Consider the following 21,514-nt stretch of genomic DNA (forward strand, 5'->3'; position numbering starts at 1 on the left):
CAGTTCATGATGGCAGCTCAGATCCCATAGTAACTTGGTGGCTCATGGTGAAGGGTTCAGTCTCTACTAAGGCCCAGTAGCAGGCGTAAAGCTATTTCCCCAAAGGAAAGTATTTACCTGCAGAGGATGGCAGGGCTTTGCTCCAAAATCCTAAGGGCTTGTGCTGCATTTCACCTACATGGGCTGCCAAAGGCTCCAAAGAGCATCGCAATCTGCCACTGACACCATTTGATCTGCCGGATCTTACAGTCAAAGTGGCAGAACAGTTTGCACAGCAGCCTGGACCTGTTGCAGAGCCCTCTCTTGTTCTGGGTCTCACTCAAAACCAGCAGTTTTTCAGGTCACTTGGTAAGTGGGCCAGAGTAACACACCCAAATGAGGAATATGTTGCCTCCACAATCCAAAGAGGCCCCCTAGGCTTTGTGTCCCTTTCTTGGTGACAGATGGGGCCAGATGCAACAATTTAAGCCACCTCAGAAGGGATACCTCTACACTCCCCACACCTCTGGATCCCTAAAAATTACACTGAGCTAGAAGGCCCCTGAATTTTTGTTGGATTTATTTCCTACTCTCTGACATGCAAATGTCTTACCAGTAAGTCCATAATGGTTGCTACTTCTTGTTCACTAGGTCCAATCAGCATAATGTCATCATTATAATGGACCAGTGTGACATCTTGTGAAAGGGAAAGGTGATCAAGATTTCTGAGAACTAAATTGTGACATGGGGCTGGAGAGTTGATGTACCCCTGAGGTAGGCCAGTGAAGGTGTATTGCTGGTCTCTTCAGCTGAAAGCAAACTACTTCTGATCTTGGACAAGGATGGAGAAAAAGGCATTTGCCACCTATATAGCTGCATACCAGGTACCGAGAATGTGTTTATTTGCTCAAGGAATGAAACCACATCTGGTAGGGCAGTTGCAACTGGAGTCAACCACCTGCTTAAGCTTGTGATAACCCACTGTCATTCTCCAAGCTCCATCTGTCCTCAGTACATGCCAAATAGCAGAGTTGAATGGGGATGTGCATTCAATCGCACCTTTCAAGTCCTTGATGTCGGCACTAATCTCTGCCATCCCTCCAGGAATGCAGTATTATTTTTGGTTTACCATTTTCTTAGCTAGAGACAGTTCTAGTGGCTTTCACTTGACCTTTCCCACCATAATAGCCCTCACTCCATAGGTCACGGAATGAATGTGAGGATTCTGCCAGCTGTTAAGTGTATCTATTCCAATTATGTATTCCAGAACTGGGGAAATACCACAGGATGGGTTCAGGGATCCACTGGACCCATTGTGAAATGGACCAGCTAAAACTCCATTGATAACTTGACTTCCATAAGCCCCTATTCTTTTTTTTTTTTAAGTTTTAAGTTTTTTTAAAAAAATATTTAGTTATTTATTTATTTTTTGGCTGCATCGGGTCTAAGTTGTGGCAGGCAGGATCTTTTGTTGAGGCGCGCTGGGCTTCTCTCTAGTTGTGGCTTGCATGCATGCTCAATAGTTGTGGTGTGCGGGCTTAGTTGCCCTGTAGCATGTGGGATCTTATTTCCCTGACCAGGGATGGAACCCATGTCCCCTGCATTGGAAGGTGGATTCTTAACCACTGGACCACCAGGGAAGTCCCCATAAGCCCCTATTCTGATTGATGGACCACAGTGATATTTCGGATCTCCCAGAATTAGTGTTGGTTCAGAGGCAGTGTCCAGTAATTCCTGAAAGGCCTAATTATTTCCTTTTCCCCAGTGCACAGTCACCCTGGTAAAGGGCCATAGGTGTCATTGGAGAAGACTGGGAGAAATGTTAACATACAAATTTTTGGTAGTGTGCCAGGGTCCTTCCTCAAGGGCACTCAGCCTCATCTTCCTTAAAGATGTTCTGGGTTTGTGAACTGGATCAAGTCTGAGGATTGACTGAGGGGCCGCGACTCTCTATTTTTATGATTCAAGTTAGACTTTTGTTCACTTGACCTAGAACTTTTCTGCTTAAACAGATCAAATAAGAACTTAGTAGGCTTCCCATCTATTTCACTTCTAGGAACACCATGATCATCTAGCCAATGCCATAGGTCTCTGTGAGTCAGACTATCCTGATTTTTTTTTTTTTCCTGATTGCTGCTTTGACCCTGATGTCCATTATGGTAATGACACCCACCTTGCCTTTGGTGTTTGAGTGCCACCGCTTGGCTTGTGCCAACCCGGGATTCAATTACTCTCATTGCATTTAGGTTTCCCAATTCAGTGGCAGCAGTTACTGTTATAAGTTCTGAGCTACAGAGAAGAGAGATCATAGAGCTCCTCCAGGATGCTGGGGTTCCCTCACAAATTTATTTCTCACAATCATGGTGAAAGTTGTATCCTTGGGACCTCCCAGGTTGGGTGAGTAGGTCTTAAATGACAACTCCACTCTACATTTTCATCTCCCTAGGCCTTAGACTCCTTTCCTCAAGAGTAAACCATAGTTACTGTTGAATTGTTTATTTCTCCTTTCAATTTGTCACATTTTGCTTCATGTATTTTGGGTCTCTACTGTTAGGTAGAGACCCAAAATACATTATTTCTTCCTGATAGACGGAAACTTTTATCATTATATAATGTTCTTTGTCTCAAGTAACAATTTTTGTCTTAACATCTGAGATTAGTATAGCCAGTCCAGCTCTCTTTGGGTTACTATTTGCATGGAGTGTCTTTTTCTCTCCATTTACTTTCAATTTTGTCTTTGAATCTAAAGTGAGTCTTTTGTAGACAGCATAGTTGAACCATGATTTTAAAAAATCAGTTCTGACAATCTCTGTCTTTTAAGTGGAGAATTTAATCCATTTACAGTTAGTGTAATTACACATAAAGACTTATTTCTGCCATTTGCTATTTGCTTTCTATACGTCATGTCTTTTTTTTTCAATTCCTCCATTACCGACTTCTTTTGTGTTAAATAGATATGCTTTAGTGTATTATCAAATACACTAAAACGTTTTGCAAATGTGAGTGTATGTAGGACACAAGAGGAGATCCTTAGAAATGGAATTGCTAGGTCAAATGCAGGGCAGGGCATGCATTTAAAACTCTGATAAGGGGGACTTCCCTGGTGGCACAGTGGTTAAGAATCCATCTGCCAATGCAGGGGACATGGGTTCGAGCCCTGATCTGGGAAGATCTCACATGCCACGGAGCAACTAAGCCCATGTGCCACAGCTACTGAGCCTGAGCTCTAGACCCTGAGAGCCACAACTACTGAGCCAGAGTGCCACAACTACTGAAGCCCATGCAACTAGAGCCTTGCTCTGCAACAAGAGAAGCCACTGCAATGAGAAGCCCGCGCACCGCAACGAAGAGTAGCCCCCACTCGCCACAACAAGAGAAAGCCCATGCACAGCAACGAAGACCCAACGCAGCCAAAAATAAATAAATAAAATTAATTAATAAAAATAAATAAATAAATAAAACTCTGATAAGTTTTACCACATTGGTCTTAAATGCTTCTACCAATTCAATTGGATATTTTCCATAGAGGGCTTTGCATTTTATTGAAAGCATCTGTTGGCTTGTTGGGATTCTCCCTTAAACTCTCACCCTGGAGAGGGGGACCTAATTATTCATTTTTTATATTCCCACATTTTAGTGCACAGGAAGCCAAAAAAGATGTGAAGAAGGAAAAAGGAAACTCTTATCATGTTGTGACAGGAATATTGGAAAATGAGGAACAATGCAGCATCAGGAACTTTTAGTGTAGCCATGCAAACCAGGAGCCCCGTGAGCTGACTTCAAGTATTTAGTCCCAGAATCTTGGGAAGTGGCAGGTTCTCGAAGACACTTTACAAAAAAGGAAACTGAGGCTAGAAGTTAGGAAATTAATGCTCAGAAACTAGTAACTGAACTTTTACTGAGCACCTCCTGTGTGTTGGCATTATTCTTCCCATTGGGGAAGCCCATGATCACATGGTCAGCTCCTGTCCACATGGAACTTTCCTTTATAAATACTTCTTAAGGGAGTAAATAGTAGCTCATTTATTCCTCATTCCATCTTAATGGCTATTATTCCCCTTTCCCAGATGAGAAAACCCTAGGCTCAGAGAGATGAAATCACTTGTACAAAGCCACACAGCCTGTAGGTGGTCAGGTCTGGATTTCAACTCAGAGCAAGTACTCCCAATCGCTTTGTTATATACTGCCTCTGAATAATATTATTGTCCAGAGCAGCAGCAATCACCATTTCCGCGTGCTAGGCTCTGTGGTAAGGACTGTCCCCATTCATTTATTCAACCAATGCACACTGAGCAGCTACTTTGTGCCAGGCGCCTCCATTTTAAAGATGGGTTAACAGGCCCAGGGAGCTTCTTCGAGAGATGGGGACGCACCGCACCGTCCTGGTGAAGCCTCCCCAGCTGGGTGTTCCACCTATGTAAGGCATTCAGTTGGCGCTCAGTTAACCCAAGACACTGCCACCGCCTGACACAGACGACCAAATCCGAAACCAACCTCTGCCCCAGCGCCACAGAGCAGCGGTTGGGGCGTGACCACGTACTGGAGCGTCTGCTGAGACGGCAGTTGGAAGCCCCGCCCCCCACGCGTGCACGTTGCGCGTCCCGTCGGCCCGCTAGGCTCCGGGAGTCCGGGCGCGGTTGGAGGCGTCCTCAAGGAGTGCGCGCGCCTGCGCCGGCGTCGGGCTCGCGCACGCGCACCTGCGCTGGCGTCGGGCTCGCGCACGCGCACGGCGGCGACGGCAGCGGTGGCGGCGGTTCCTGCCGAGGGCTGCGAGGGCGGGCGGCTCCGAAGGAAGCGGCGAAGCTGAGAGGCTCGGCGGCAGCGGCGGCGGTTTGGCGCGCGTGACTCTCGACCCTGCTCGCTCTGCGGCGGGCGTTTTGATCCGTTTCACGGGCGCGGGCGCAGCGGCGGCGGCAGCAGCCCGAGGCCTGCGGCCTAGGCCTCAGCGCGGCGGCGGGCTCGAGTGAGGTGTGGAGCCGGCCTGAGAGCTCTACGCGGCGGCACCATGAGCGTGGAGGCGTACGGGCCCAGCTCGCAGACGCTCACCTTCCTGGACACTGAGGAGGCCGAGCTGCTCGGCGCCGACACCCAGGGCTCCGAGTTCGAGTTTACCGACTTCACTCTCCCCAGCCAGACGCAGACGCCCCCCGGCGGCCCCGGAGGTGGCGGCGCTGGGGCCCCGGTCTGCGCGGGCCCGGGCGCGGCGGCCGGACAGCTCGACGCGCAGGTGAGCGGCACATGGCGACGCCGGAAGCCAGGGCCGGGCCTCGGCGGTCGGGGACCTGCCCCGGTTTCCCCTCCAGCCGGGCCCAGGCTGATCTGCTCGGGTCCCACAGCCCGGCCGGGTGCGGAGTAACCTGGACGGGCATCTCCCGCTCAGGACGTGCCCGGAGCAACCTGCCCCAGTTTCCGCTCTCCAGCCGGACCCGGGTAGATCTCCTTCAAGTTCCGCTCTGGTTGCGTCCGAGTGATCTCAGGACCTAGCTCAGGCCGGGTCTTACGTGATCTGTCCCAAGTCCTCTTCCGGGCCTGTCCGAGGTGAGCGGCCCTAGGTCCGTCTCTGGACAGGTTGGGGGCGACTTGTCCCCGAGTTCTCCTCCAGCTGGGTCAGTGCCCTGCTCAAACCAGCTCCGGGGTGATCTGCTCCGGTTCCCCCTCTGGCTGATGCGACCGCCCTGCCCCACTCCCTTACCTGTGGTCGCAGCCATCGGGGCACCCCCGCCCCCATTCATGCCCACTGTGCGGCGGGTTCAAATTTCACCGGGCCCTGGGATGCTGGCGAGAGGAGGGTCGAGGCTTCCCCAGCAGACACGGAATTTTTGCATCCAATCGAGAACCCCACACTCTCTGGCTTTTAAGATTATTCATGAAGCAGTTTGCGTTTTGTTTTTCCTTCTTGCATTGCCTGTTGCTGAAATCGACCTGTTACGTAACTCCACAGCCCTGCCTTGGAAAAGTTGGTTTTGAGTTTGTTCCTCCAATGGGGCCGTGGTAGTGGGTTTCATATAAATGGTTCTGCCATGTCAGAAAGTTTTGTTCTTAATAATGTGAACATTTAGCGAAGGCTGCTCAGTTATTTTAAATTTGGGTTTGTGTTACGAGAGTGTGTTAGGCATACACTTCCTGGACCTGGGTCCTTGCCCCGGGGTGGGAGAAGGGGCTGGCAGTGGTCTTGGGCTGGGCTCCCCAGGAATGTAGCCATCTTCCTGTGGATCTCAGATTCCATTCCTGTGCCTGGCACCTCCCTCAGGTTTATTTTCCTGAATTCTCAGCCAGGGAGGAGCTATAGGGTTCACCTTGTCATAGGTGTCCCTTAGCAAGAGGATCCACCGCCAGGGTGCGGGGAGCTAACCCATCCTCAGCCAGAGTGAGCTCAAACCCTGTCCTGGAGGAGGGGGCTTACATTCTAGTTGGATGAGTCATTCCCGTGGGTAGACCACCCACCTGGACTTTCTTTTAGCCCCTAATAGAAGCAGAAAACATTTGACTCATGCTAACCCCAGATTCCTTAAAAATAGAAGCTTGATGGGTGGGGCATCAGGGAGAACAGGTGTGCACCATATGTATGTTTTTTCGGTTTTGTTTACATATGGTGGGGGAAGGTAGGAGAGAGGGGAGAGTTTGCATGGAGAAATGAATGAGCCGCTGGAGGCTCATGATAACGCCTGTAGTTTCATACTCTGTAGACCTGTTTCCACAGCTGTAAAATGGGGATAACAGCTATATTTTTGTTACTTTTAAACATACGTGAAATCTGGACTCATGTATGAATGGATAGACCAGATAGTGCTGTCTGTAATTTGTGTCCAGCGTGTCCGGAAGGCTGAGGATAAAGATCTCTTGGTTGAGCAGTGTGCCATGACCCGTGGCAGCTCAGGGTTGTGAGAGGTAATCGTTTTATTGGAAATCCTGTTTAAACTGTAGCCTATAAAACAGCAAGCCTGGACCAGCTCTGAGTTCTAGTTGGGTTCTTTTTTTTTTTTTTAAATTAATAAATAAATATATTTACTTATTTATTTTTGGCTGCATTGGGTCTTCGTTGCTGTGTGCGGGCTTTCTCTAGTTGTGGTGAGTGGGGGCTACTCATTGCGTTGGCTTCTCGTATCGGAGCACAGGCTCTAGGCACGTGGGCTCAGTAGTTGTGGCTCACGGGCTCTAGAGCGCAGGCTCAGGAGTTGTGGCTCACGGGCTTAGTTGCTCCGCGGCATGTGGGATCTTCCCGGACCAGGGCTCGAACCCATGTCCCCTGCATTGGCAGGCGGATTCTTAACCACTGCGCCACCAGGGAAGTCCCTGGGCTTCTCTTCTGAGTGCCTTTTGATTTTATCTTATTGGATGAGTGGCTGTGGATTGTCAAGTGCTGGGCAACCACTTTTGTTTCACAGCTTTACCGAGGTAGAATTCACATACCATACACTTCACCCATTCAAAGTGTGCAATTCAGTGACTTCAGTACATTCAGAGTTGTGCAGCCACCACCACAGTCGATTTTAGGACATTTTCATCACCATAAAAAGAAGCCCTGCACCCCTTAGCCTGTCAGTCCTCCCCTCTCTAACCCCAGGCAGCCACTAATCTTTCTATCTCTGGATTTATGTACTCTGGACATTTCATATAAATAGACATATAGTATGTGGTCTTTTGTTCTTTTACTGAGCATGTTTTCAGGGTTCATCTATGTTGTGGCATGTATCTGCTCCATTCCTTATTATGACTGAATGATATTCCACAGCACAGACAGACCACATTTTGTTTATCCACTTACCTGTCGGTGGACATTTGAGTTGTTTTTGTTTTTAGCTGTTATGGAAAATGCTGCTGTGAACGTCTGTGTAGAGGTTTCTGTGTGGACGTAAGCCTTCAGTGAAATTGGTGGGTGGTATGGTAACAACTGCCTGTTGCTTTTTCGGGTGCTGCCAGACTGCTTTCCGGTGTGTAGCCACTTTTGATATCAGTCTTGACTGCCAGTTTTGCACAGTTGGTTTTACCTGAAAGTTTGTTGAGGTAACACATGTGTGTCTTGGCCAGGGTGGGAGAATGGCAGGCAGAGGTGACTCCTGCTGAGCTCTGAGTTGGTTCCAATGACACTTGTTTTCTTGTTTATTATTTGAAACTGATATTTATCAAAGCCCTGACAGGTGTCCTTAAGATAAAGGGACAGTTTTCTTTTGGGTATTTGACCCTTTCCTGGCCCCTTCCCCTGCCCCTCAAAGGGCAGGGAAAGGTAATTTTGGAAGTCCTTTGCATAATAGCTGGTATTACAGACCTTCTGGTCTGCCTAGTTGGAATATTTCCCCTTGACTGTTGCTACTATTGTGTTTCCTCCAAACATTGGAATTATGGTGAAAATCTTAAGAGTTGGGAACACTGCCAAACAAAAAAAAGGAAATGAACCATTGATACAGCCAGCAACATGGATGTATCTTCAAATAATTCCAGTGAGTGAAAGATGCACTTAAAAAAGAGTATATACTCTTTGATTCTGTTCATATAAAACTCTAGAAAGTGCTAGGTAACCTACAGTGACAGAAGGCAGATCAGTGGTTGTGGGGAGGAGAGGAAAGGAGAGAGGGATGGCAAAGGCACGAGGAGACTGAGGGTGATGGATGTGTTTGTTACCTTTATTGATGGATTCACCGGTGTTTATGTACATTGATGTGTGTCAATTTATAAAATTATAAAGAACTGCTACCTACTCTTCAAAACCTGCTGCCTTCAGAAGTCAGGGAAGGCTGTTCCAGCATATCCTTGATTGTCCAGGTAAACAGATCATCTTCTGCTTCCTGGCCCTCAGCTTATGGTGAGGAGTGAGTTCCATATAGTTCCGGGGTTCCTAAAAGTGGTGAGTTTAAAATTTGAGTCAGCCCTTTTTTGTTCCGTGAACACTCAGTACAGCTGTGACATAAGTACGCCTTGAGAAAATTGGAGATGAGATGCTGCTAACCTCGCAGGAGCTCTGGCATGTGTTCTACCTGTACTTTCCTCTTATTGGATTTCTGGCGTTTGGTTCCAAACCCCTGAAAGGGAGGGCTTACGTGTCAGTTACTGCTTAATAAGCGAAATAACTCCTAACTCTATTTACCCAATTAGTTTTGTTACCCAGATTCAGCATGATTGGGGGGAAAAGGTAACACTAATACAATACCAATATTAACAGCAGAACAAAGTTCTCTATCAATCTAGCTCCCACAACCAAAAAAGAGAGGGATCTTTCTAATAGCTTTACTGGGCTTCCCTGATGGTGCAGTGGTTTAGAATCCACCTGCCAATGCAGGGGACACGGGTTCGAGCCCTGGTCCGGGATGATCCCACATGCCGCAGAGCAACTAAGCCCGTGTGCCACAACTACTGAGCCTGTGCTCTAGAGCCCGCGAGCCGCAACTACTGAGCCCGCGTGCCTAGAGCCCGTGCTCCGCAACGAGGGAAGCCACTGCAGTGAGAAGCCTGTGCACCGCAATGAAGAGTAACCCCCGGTCGCCGCAGGTAGAGAAAGCCCGTGCAGAGCAATGAAGACCCAGTGCAGCCAAAAAAAAAGTAATAATAAAATAAATAAATGATAGCTTTACTGAGGTATGGTCATATACCAGGGTCCTCTTGTTTGTTTGTTTTTTTATAATTTTTACAATTTCACACACCTTGATCTGGGTCATAGATATAAGCAGGTAAGACATACTTTTTTTTTTTTTTTTTTGGCTTTGCCAAGCAGCTTGCAGGATCTTAGTTCCCCGACCAGGGACTGAACCCGGGCCCCTGGCATTGGAAGCACGGAGTCCTAACCACTAGACCGCCAGGCAGTTCCCGAGGCCTCTTGTTTTTAAGTGTTCAATTCGGTGTTTTGTGTTTTTTTTTGTAAATTTACTGGGCTGTGTAGCCATCCCAACAGTCACTCACTGTCCTGAGTTCTCTTTCATGCCACCTTTCCTTTCCTCTTCTATTTTTGCTCCTTCTAATCTTGGTAGTTTCTTGTTAAAGCTCTAAGGTAGGGAGATCGGGTGACCCCGTGCTTCCCAGTCCAGGTCACACACTGGGGAGATGTGGTGCCTCGTGTGCTAGGTAGGTTCTGTGCTGGTGTTCAGAGGTAGGAGTTGAGGCCTGGCCACACTGCTCATGTGGTGAGCCTGGGAGCCCTCATGTGTCTGTTCACGTTTTGTTTTGTTCCCTCTGCACAGACTCTCAGGCTGACCTCCTCAGCCTGGTTCTCAATGCCCGTCCTCTCAGTACTTCTGTTTCACTGTCTTGCTGTGCTTGGGGAGGGCTGACTCCCAGTGGGAGTCAAAGTGAGTCCTTTGCCAACTGCAGCTGCTTTGTTAGAAATGGCAGGTGCTGCCCAGTCTGCAGTTGACCCTGGGGACAGTGAGGGCCCAGAGGAGGGAAAGGGAAAAAAGCCTTTGTGAGTGGTGGTCCTTGAGTTGTTCAGGAAGTGCACCCTGAACAACTTGGGCACAGGGCTTGGCATGGAGGGAAAAGGGCTGTTGTCCACGACGAGGGGCTCGGGCTGGATACTGGAGCCTTGTGTTGCTGCTGAGGGGTGCCGTGACCTCCCTTGAGAGGAAGGGCCCTTAGGTGGCAGGGAGACCTGGCAGAGTTTGGCTGAGGCTAGAAGGGGAGCTCAGGCAGAGAGCGCTGGGGTCAGATGTGTGCCCTCAGGTGCGCACATGTGTGAACTACCACAGTACCAGGTGGCCACTCCTCCTCAGGCACATGCTCGTCACTGCGCTGAGCACCCCGTTGTCCCCGAGTCCTCATAACTCCTCTAGAGCAGTCGTGAGTTCTTTTCTGATGGTTTACATCAGGGCCCGGGACCCCCTGGGCTGAGGCAGGGCTCCCCTTGGATGGGAGGTGTGAGTAGGGGGTCAGCAGACCTTTGGAGGTGCTGCCCCGAGAGCTGGGTGAGAGGCCTTGCAGGAGGGAGAGGCCCCACCAGAGCGCTGTGCGCAGGGGCTGGAGGGGCAGATTGTGGGCAGTGGCTCTCAACTGAGGGGCAGTTGTGGTGGTTAGCGTGGTAGGGGTGGTCTTTTGGTGGTATAGGACAGTCCAGCTCACAGAGAAGGGCCAAGATGACCATTGTGTTCAGTGGGACCCAGAGCAGAATGTGGCCTGGGAGGTGCAGAGGGGGCAGTGAGTTGGGCCGGGTCTTTAGTGCTCCCTTTTCCAAGTCTTATGGGGCCCCAGTCTTGGGGGGCTTTGAACTCTTCTTGCCGGAAGAGCTTTCCTTGAGGGCAAAATCCTACTTCCTCTGATAAACAACGGGAATGCCGGGTCCTGGGATCCCATGGCTGGCATAGGGTCCTTGTGCCTTTTTATGTGGGTTGGTCCACTAGCAGCTTGCAAGTTGGACAACTGAGCCGGGTTTCTCAGGATCCCTGTGGACTGTTGCCAGGACGGCTTCTAGACAGTACAGTTGATTTAGGCTGCCTGCTGAGCTGTGAGTAGCCCTTTGTCATGACTGAGGATAGCACCTTCGTATCTACCCTAGCTCCTCGCATAGCTCAGCTGCCAGGGCTGACAGTGAAGCTGGAGGGGTTGCTTACCTCATCCCGAGGCAGAAGCCATTTGGTACAAGCTGTGCTCATCTTCCATCACTCCTTTCAAGTGCATGGCTCTGCAGAGCTAACACAGATTCCAGGCAGCCACCTTGTCCACCTGTATTGTGTAAAAATGTTTATTAGGAATTCTCTCGTGTATAAGTAGATAAAGCAAATCCTGCCCATCTGTCTTCTTGATTTGATGGTTGTGAAGATTTTCTTTTCTCTCTTTTTTCTTTTTCTTTGCTGAAGTGTTTTAAAGCAAATCCAACTTGTCATTTCACTCTTCTGAGGTTGAGCCATATGAGTTAGTGATACTCAACCATTTAGACTTATGCTATTTAGAATGCATTTCTAAAAACATGAAAAGGGCATCTTTCCTTCATAGCCGTACTGCTGTGGTCAGACAAACAGCACCAACAGTAGTTTTTCAGGATCATCTAATATTGAATACATGGGGCTTCCCTTTCTCCACAGTCAGATTATTTACCTGGTCCGGATCCCTGTGAGGTCTAGTGTTAATGTGATTGATTGTCACGTCTCCAGCCCTGCTCTTCTGGGCAGCCCCTCCCTCTTCTTCTTTTCATGCCACTGAGCCAGGATCCGGTCCAGGTCATTGTCCTGTGAGGTGTCCTGCCTTCTGGACTGAACCTCTCCTCACAGCCTGGCTTCTCCCTGCAGGTGTGGGTGGATTCCATGTCAGTCTGTGAGCTCCTTTGCGAGTGGCTGACCCCAGAGCTGGGCAGGCAGGGGCAGCACAGGGTGAGCTGCAGACACCCCAAACAGGTCGAGGATATTCTTGAGCTTTGAAATGAACGGCAGGGGTGGACTTGGCATTTGGTCAAAACAAGGGTCTACTGAAAAGAGGGAGGCAGGTAGAACTCCTTTAACCCAAAGCTCAGGGACTGCTGTGTTGGGTGGGACCATGTGAAGTTCCCTTCATTGTAGGTCAAAAATGGTCAAATCTCAACAATTTCTTGTGGTTAAAACTAATGGATTAAAGAAGGCTAAGAGATTACATCACAAATAATGTGTAATTGTTAACTGGGTCTTGGATTTAAAAAACTGTAAAGGACATTATTAGAACATTGGGAAAATGTGTCTATGTGTATTAGATATCAGTATTACATCAGCATTATTCCCGAGTGTGATGTTTATATTGTGGTTGTGTGGAGAAAGCCCTTGTCCTGGGACCTATGATTCTGAAATGGATCAGGAACAGAAAAGTATGTGTGTGTGTGAACACATGTGTGCATATGTGTGCGGAGCAAGAGAGGGAGAGAGCAAATGTGGCAAAATGTGAGTGGCTGGTGGATCCAGATGGTGGGTGTGTGGGTCATTCATTCTCTGTAGTTTTGAAACTTTTTCAAAAGCTGAGGGAGAGCGGATCTTCTGTTAGCCTTTTCCTGAGGCAGGGCTCAGAGACCTGGTAGTTCCTCTCTGCCTCAGGTCACCTGAGGGAAAGGCGATTTCCCACTCGCTCTTTTTTATTTAAGTTGTGGAAGAAAAGAATAAATGATGAGTCATTTTACATCTCAACCTTATATTTTGATTGAGAAGATATGTTCATTTAGCTAACACTGTGAGAGCCTCCTGGGGTGTGGGCTCAGTTCTAGGTGCGGGGGTCAGAGCAGGGAGCAGGACCGGCAGAGCTGGCCCCACTGGTGCCCCTCAGATAGGGTCAGGGGAGGCCTCCCTAGGAGGTGCCCTGTGGACTGGGACTGAAGGACCAGGAGCCATCTGTGTAGAAGCCAGGGGGATAGTGAGTGCAAAGGCCCTGGGACATTGGCATAGTCGGGGATTGAGGGACAGGAATGTCTATTTCATGCTGAGTGGTATGACGCTTATGAGGTTTGGGGTAAAAATTTATGGTCTAAAAGTTCTTACCAGCACAGTTAGTGGTAATTTTTGAACTGATGTGCTTTTCCTTTGTGGGAATGAAGTGGCCTCTCTTCCTGCTGTTCTGAGGTGCACTGAGTTCTGCAGTGGGTCGTAAGAAACTCTCTGGGCAGAAAACCTCTGCAAGACCTTGATCAGCTCAGCAGCTCATAGATGGACTTCAATAATGAGTGTCCAGAGCAGGGGTGGAGGGAGAACTGTTTCCTTCGCTTTCTAGACCCAGTGACACGGTGCCTGGGGATGGGCTTGGTGCCAGGGGTGCGGGGAGGACTTTCCCTTCTTGAGCCCAGCAGGACCCAGGAGTCCTGGCTGGAGGTGATGGGTTGATAACCTCAGTCCTGTGCCAGACAAGGACACTCCCCTCCCTTCTTCCATTACGTCGCCTGGCTTGGATTGTGGGCCTTCTCTGTGCCAGGCACTGTTCAGTGCTTTAACTCATTTAATTATAGTTGCTAAGGTCAAATGTATTTTTGAAGTTAATGTTTATCTTAAAACTTTCCAGAAAGTAGAGGGAGAAATTAACAAGCCAGCTATAGAAGTCTGTGTTGTGGTCAGGTCACAGCTGGGCAGGAGTGGGGCTGGGCAGGGGTTGGACAAGTGCATGTGGTGTGTAGGTGTGCGTAAGTACTTGTGAGGAGGGACAAACCCACGCCCCCCAGCCACACAGCTACAGGGCCTACTGGGGAATCCGGACTCCTCTCTCTCTAGTCTCCCTGCCTTCAGTGGGGGGTGAGGGAGAATCCATCTGACCTTGTGTTGTGTCGGTATTGTATTGTCTCTTGAGAGTTCCTAGAGCAGGTCCTAGAACGGACTTAGATTTCCTGCTCCTTATTAAACCCGAAGGGGTATGAGTGATGCAGAGAAAGGGTCGTCACATGGTTGGTCAGGCTCTGTTAAGAGCCTCACACATTCCTGATGTGCCCTCTGCTGGTTCACTCTTCCCTCTGTGAGGGGAGATGAAGTGTGGGATCTGAGGCCTGGATGAAGCAGGAGTGGGTGGAATGAAGGCACCTGGTGTCACGCATGTGTCCGTATTACTCCACATACTAATTTTTATGTTTCAGGAAAGTAAAGATTCACATATCACTAAGGATATTTCTTTACACATAAAAGTTTATACAACCTGATGAGACATTTTAAGAGTTCTTCTAGACTAGGAGTTAGCAAGCATTTTCTTTCTTTTTTTTTTAAATTAACCATTTTTTATTTTATTTTAAAAATTATTTATTTATTTATTTATTTTGGCACGGGCTTCTCTAAGGCGTGCCATCTTAGTTGCGGTATATGGGATCTTAGTTCCCTGACCAGGGATCGAACCTGGGCCCCCTGCATTGGGATCGTGGAGTCTTAACCACTGGACCACCAGGGAAGTCCCCCAACCGTGTTTTAAATTGAAGTATAGTTAATTTACAATATTGTGTTAGTTTCAGGTATACAGCAGAATGATTCAGTTATATATATATTCTTTTTCAGATTCTTTTCCATTATAGGTTATTACAAGATATTGAATGTAGCACCCTATACTGTAGGTTCCTGTTGTTTTATCGATTTTATAGTAGCAGGGTGTATATGTCAATTTCAAACTCCTAATTAACATCCCCCCATCAGTCCCTTTGGTAACCATAAGTTTGTTTTCTATAGTTGTGAGTCCATTTCTGTTTTGAAAATAAGTTCATTTGTTTCATTTTTTTTAGATGTCACATGCAAGTGATATTGTGATATTTGTCTTTCTCTGTCTGACTTCACTTAATAAGTGACTTCACTTAATATGATAATATGATATGTCCATCCATGTTGCTGCAAATGACATTATTTCATTCTTTTTTATGGCTGAGTCATATTCCATTTTATGTATATGTACCACATCTTCTTATACATTCCTCTGTCGATGGACATTTAGGCTCCTTCCATGTCTTGGCTGTTGTAAATAGTGCTGCTGTGAACATTGGGGTGCATGTACATTTCGAATTAGAGTTTTCTTTGGATATATGCCCAGGAGTGGGATTGCTGGGTCATATGGTAGTTCTATTTTTAGTTTCTTGAGGAACCTCCATACTGTTCTCCATAGTGGCTGCACCAATTTACATTCCCACCAACAGCAAAGGAGAGTTCCTTTTTCTCCACGCCCTCTCCAGCATTTATTGTTTGTAGACTTTTTAATCATGGCCATTCTGACTGGTGTGAGGTGATACCTCGTAGTTTTGGCTTGCATTTCTCTAATAATTAGCAAATATTGCGTGTTTTGTCATGTACCTGTTGACCATCTGTATGTCTTCTTTGGAGAAATGTCAGCAAGCATTTCCTTCAAGTGCTAGGTAGTACGTTCTAGGCTTTGTGGGACAAGAAGCAAATACCTACTATTAGGTATTTCATCCAACCATTTAAAAACGTAAATACCATCCTGAGCCTGAGATTGTGGCCCACACCCTCTCAGCCCTCCCCTATAGCATGATATATGTGGCTCTTTCACTGCCATGAAGTGAAATCCAGGTACCATAATCTGGCCACACACTTTCAGAAAACAAACATGTGTGTGCTGAGGCAGTCACACTGAGAGGTGTCTTGGTCCCTTGTCGGCAGCCTCATCCCAGTATTGCCGCTGCATGTGTCAGGAGAAGTGTTGCCAAAAGGAAAGGTAACTTTTTGAAGTAGTAACTTGCTATCAAAATTTCAAACAAAGGGGACTTCCCTGGTGGTCCAGTGGGTAAGACTCCATGCTCCCAATGCAGGGGGCCCAGGTTCGATCCCTGGTCGGGGAACTAAGAGTCTGCCCGCATGCTGCAACTGAGAAGTCCGCATGCTGTAGCTAAGAAGTCTGCTTGCCGCAGCTAAGGATCCCACATGCCCATGTGCCGCAACTAAGACCCAGTGCAGCCTAAATAAATAAATAAATGTTTAAAATATTTTCAAACAAAGCACAACAAAAAATTTAACAACCTGATTAAAAATGGGCAAAGTAGGGCTTCCCTGGTGGTGCAGTGGTTGAGAGTCCACCTGCCGATGCAGGGGACTCGGGTTCGTGCCCTGGTATGGGAAGATCCCACATGCCGCGAAGCGGCTGGGCGCGTGAGCCATGGCCACTGAGCCTGTGCGTCCGGAGCCTGTGCTCTGCGGCGGGAGAGGCCACAACGGTGAGAGGCCCGCGTACCGCAAAAAAAAAAAAAAAAAGGCAAAGTACTTGACTAGACCTTTCTCCAAAGAAGATACCCAAATGGCCAACAGGCATAGGAAAAGATATTTAGCATCATTATAATCCAGGTTGTGTCAATCAAAACCACAATGAGATACCACCTCACACCCATTAGGATGGCTACTATCAACAACCAACAGAAAAATCACACGTGTTGGCAAGGATGTAGAGAAATTAGGACCCTTGTGCACTACTGGTGGGTGGGAATATAAAATAGTGTAGGTGCTGTGGAAAACAGTATGGCAATTCCTCAAAAAGTTAAAGATAGAATAATTATATGATTCAGCAACTTCACTTCTGGGTATATACCCCAAAGAATTGAAAACAGGGACTTGAAGAGATACTCGTACTCCATGTTCATAGCAACATCATTCACAGCAGCCAGAAGGTGGAAGCAACCCAAGTATTCACTGACTGATGAATGGATAAACAAAATGTTGTGTGTCCATACAATGGAATATTATTCAGCCTTGAAAAGGGAGGAAATTCTGACACAGTTAGGACATAGATGAACCTTGAGCACATTATGCTAAGTGAAATAAGTCAGTCACAAAAGGGCAAATACCGCATGATTCCACTTATGTGAGGTCCCTACGGTAGTCAGATTCATAGAAACAAAGTAGAATGGAGGTTGCCAGGGGCTGAGGGAGGGGGAATGGACAGTTTCAGTTTGAGAAGATGAGAAAGTTCTGGAGATGGATGGTGGTAGTGGTTGCACAACCATGTGAATGTACTTAACGCCACAGAACCACTTACAATTTTTTTAAAAAGGAGGTCAGGGATTTACAAAGAGGTGCTTGTGATGATGTTAATAATACTGTCTTCATTACATTAAAATCCAAAAGTTAATACTGATATTTCATTTAAAAAAAAAACCTTCCCCCAAACAAAGCATACAGTCTTCTTGCATTTAACCTGATCGTTGCCTTCTGAAAAAATGTTGGGACTTCCCTGGTGGTCCAGTGGTTAAGACTTCGCCTTCCAGGGCAGAGGGTGTGGGCTTGATCCCTTGTTGGGGAGCTAAGATCCCACATGCCTGGTGGCCAAAAAAACAGAACATAAAACAGAAGCAATATTGTAACAAATTCAATAAAGACTTTAAAAATGGTCCACATCAAAAAAATCTTAAGAAAAAAAGATAGTATATTAAAGTGGTGGCAGACACAGTGAAATGGGGTTCTGATCTGGCTGAGACCATTGCAGAGACACGTGTTCCTGTAATGGGTTCTTGGCTTCCTTGACAACCTGAATGCACCTTTGGAGTTTCTGGGATGCCCCCCCCTCAGGAGACCCGTTGTCCTTAGGCCCATATAGGTGACTGGAGCAGTGGACAGGGACTGGCCTGAGCCGACCCCGCATGGCGTGGGTGTGGGTTTTGGTTTCCCAGCTCTGCGTGGCAGGCCAGTGTCTGATCCCGTCTCACAGCTCAGAGAAACCTGGTGCCTGCCCTGGGGCTCCTGTCACTCCTTCCCGTCTTTCATCGCATGATGCTTCCACTGCTTGACCCAGCCTTGTGTGGGCTGTGGCCCGTGGGGACCATGATGAGGACTGTTGGCTGCTGTCTGAGGAGGCAGTTCCAACGGGGGCAGCATTAGGAGCACCTGTTTCCCTCGGACAAGCTGAGTCTGTGCACTCGTGAATGGATGTGTGAGCTCAGCAGAGGTGCCTGTGAAATTCATCGCTTAGTTATTTAAAGTTGCCTATTTGTATGTTTTTGCTGTTATGACATATAAAGGGTACATTTAGTAAGATTGTGTCCTGAAACTGGAAGATTATCCTAACATTCAATTTCTAATTCATAATTAAGAAGGGCTGCCTTCTGGAGAGGGGAACTGACAGTGAAGGAAGTATGTGGACTAACGAGAGAACTGCATTCCCACATCTGCAGGGGTCACAACCTTTACTTCTGGTGCTTAGGCTTTAAAGGAGGAGGACCCTTGTGCAGCTGTCCGCAGGGGGGGACCATATCTGGTTTGTAAAAAGTCATCTTGCTTCTTGTGGCCCTCAGCTTCCTGCTTGTAGTCATGGCGCTATGGCTAGATGGGGTTGGGCCTGGGTGTGCAGGTGGCAGGGCGGATGACCTCAGCCACTTGTGCCCTGTTTTTGGCCAGGTAGGTTTGATAGGGAAGAGGAGAGTATGAAAAGTCAAATCAGAAGACGCTGAACTGTTGCACAGTAGAGAGCAGGCCAGTGCTTCATGGGAAGGTTGCCATGACTGCTCATATGGGGAGAAGCCATGTGCCTGGGCTGAGGCCCGGAAGCTGCAGTCTTTCATGGTGACGCTGCCTTCTGCCATAGGTCGGTGGGCCTGAGGGCATCCTGCAGAACGGGGCCGTGGATGACAGCGTGGCCAAGACTAGCCAGTTGTTGGCCGAGTTGAACTTCGAAGAAGATGAGGAAGATACCTATTACACGAAGGATCTCCCCATACATGCCTGCAGGTGAGCACCTTCAGCGGAGGAGAGGACTCGCCTCCCAGAGCATCCACATTCTATATGCATTTGCTAACTTTACAGAGGCCCCTCTAAGACCATGGACTGTGACACTTGGAAACACTGTCCTTGGGAATAAGGAGGTTGCTCAAGCCTTTATACACACATAAGTCCCTATTACTGGGCAGGCGAATGGGATCAGCACCCCCTGTCATCCCTGATTCTCCCAGCTGGAGGGGGAAAGGTTCCCCTTCTCTGCTTTCCTCAGGCCCTTGGGTTGTTACCCGGTACCTGCCCCACTCACGTATCAGAAAGAACTCATCACATGGGGTGAGCATTTGGAGGGTGAATAGAGCAGCTAAGATTTCTCTTACAAAGAGATTACTGTAGGCTTCTTTAAAACATCTGCCTCCTTGTTGCATGGAAGATTCCTGAAAAATTGGAAGTGAGTAGTCAGTGGATAGACCTGCGTGTTGACCAAATTTGGAATTCTTATCTAGAGGAGGACCCACCCCTTGTGTTTGGACTTACTCTTGCTTTTTTGTTACACGCACATGAGGAAATTGAGACCAAAAGAGGTGAAATGATCTTGCTCAGGGCACCCCGCCAGGCAGGGCAGTGGGCCTGGGCCTCTACTCAGCTCTGCCTGCCCCTTGGGCACGCTGCCCCTCTGAGGTCTGCACCCATCACGGGACAGAGGGCCGCTCTTTTCCCTGCTTGGTGGGCACACTTTTTTACTTTGTTGGCTCTTTGTTCACTCTCATTTACAGTACATTTTTACATATGTATTCGCGTTCCTGTTATGTACCAGATATGCCTGTGAAGTGGTCCTGGTGAAGCTGCAGGTCGTTAAAGTCTGCACACCCCGTCACACTCCTGCCGTCCGTGGGGAGTGGAGTAGGGAGAGCCCCCTGGCGTGAGGTGTTGAAGGGAAGGTTCTTGGCCAGAGGACATTCTCATTTGAGACTTGAGTCTTGGCTTCATCCACATACAGAACTCTGTGGAGAGCCAATATTTTTGTTTTTGGTGTGTTGATTTTCAGAAAAGGGAGGCCAGGGGGATCTCCCTAGGTGCTCCTTGTGAGCTGAGCTCAGTCTGTACCCCAGGACCCTCCGCTGCTGGGTTGAGCTGAGTGTTCCCAGGAGCAGGGCGCCCTCTGCTGGAGCATGGGAGGCACTGTGAACGCAGCGTGGTCTCAGCTTACCTTCTGTGTGCCCAGAGCTAAGGATGCCGATTTCCCTGCTTATAAGTCACGGTTCCTGAAACTTGAGGCCAAAGGGAGTGACTAGGTCACCTTGGGGGTTTTAGGACTCCGTTGTTGGGCTCACCTGGCACCTTTTACTGCTCTCACCCCCCCACAGACACCTCACCCTGGAAGGGGCTTTACTGCTGTCTGAGGAGTCTCCACAGCACCCCTAAACCCTTCCCTGCGTTCACAGGGTCAGGAAGCCTCTGCGGTTAACTGATTGGATTTTGTTAGTGGGATCATTGGGTTTGAGTATGTGTTTAATGAAAAACTTAAAAATGTTGTAAGAGGAAAGAATTTTACATCCTGCCAAATTAAAACCAGAGAGTGGTCTTCTAGCTTTAACTGTTGATGTTTTGACTTTTTTAGTTACTGCGGAATACACGATCCTGCTTGCGTGGTTTACTGTAATACCAGCAAGAAGTGGTTCTGTAATGGACGTGGAAATACTTCTGGCAGGTAGATAATCAAACCGCGCATGTGTCTTTAATCAGTGCTGTGCTCAGATTTGTGTGTAAATTATGGAAATGTTGAAGCGAAGCACAATATAAAAGCACGCTAACAAACCTGGTTTTTTCCCTCCTCTGTGACTGGTTTAACTTGAAACAGATGGTGGTGTGTGAATGCCTTAATGTATTTACCCTTGATTTATTCTCTGTGGTTCTTTTTATTATGCAAGTAGGGTTGGCTTAATTCTCTTTCCCAGTTTTTATTTATATTTTTCTGCAAGATGAGCTCCTGGCACGCCCGTTCATCTTCATTACTGGGTGCCTGGGGAGGATGTTCCCAAGACAGTAATGGGCATCCATGGGAGCCGCTTCCTGAGAAGGCTCCCTCTGGCCTTAGCTCATCAGAGCAGTCCTGAGGCTAATATGGGCCAGATCCTGAATCATCAGATTAAATTAAGTTCACTTGACCGTCGGTTCTGGGCTTCCCTTCCTGCTGTTGATCAGCAGCAGCTGTGACTAGGTCCCTTGTTTTGTGTTTGGGGTGAGACCCCCATTGTGAGGGTGCTTGGATTCCAGGGGAGAGTCCGTTTGGCTAAGCTCGAGTGGTGAGACTCCTCAGCCTCCACCACTGGCATGGGTCTGGTCCTGGTGGCTCCTCCAAGGCTGCCATGATGTGCAGCGACTCACTCCATTACCACAGGGAAGCAGAGCAGAGTCTCCGTGGGCCAAGGATCCAGGTCGCCTGCAAGAAAGCGGCATCTTCCTCTGAGGTTCATGTTTTATAGAAATAAAGT

General features: G+C 48.1%; 1 protein-coding gene across 2 annotated transcripts in view; it reads left to right on the forward strand.

Moving 5' to 3' along the window:
- Positions 1-4,718: 4,718 nt before the first annotated feature.
- Positions 4,719-21,514, forward strand: part of UPF1 (UPF1 RNA helicase and ATPase) — a 36,229-nt gene continuing 19,433 nt past the window's right edge. For both annotated transcript variants that reach the window (XM_079919011.1, XM_079919012.1), the window contains exons 1-3: positions 4,719-5,206; positions 18,892-19,034; positions 20,641-20,730. In XM_079919011.1, the coding sequence (XP_079775137.1) occupies positions 4,985-5,206; positions 18,892-19,034; positions 20,641-20,730 (455 nt within the window). In that variant the 5' untranslated portion in view covers positions 4,719-4,984. The remainder of the gene's footprint in view (positions 5,207-18,891; positions 19,035-20,640; positions 20,731-21,514) is intronic.

This window comes from Stenella coeruleoalba, assembly GCF_951394435.1.
Source record: "Stenella coeruleoalba genome assembly, chromosome: 3".
NCBI classification, from domain to species: domain Eukaryota; kingdom Metazoa; phylum Chordata; class Mammalia; order Artiodactyla; family Delphinidae; genus Stenella; species Stenella coeruleoalba.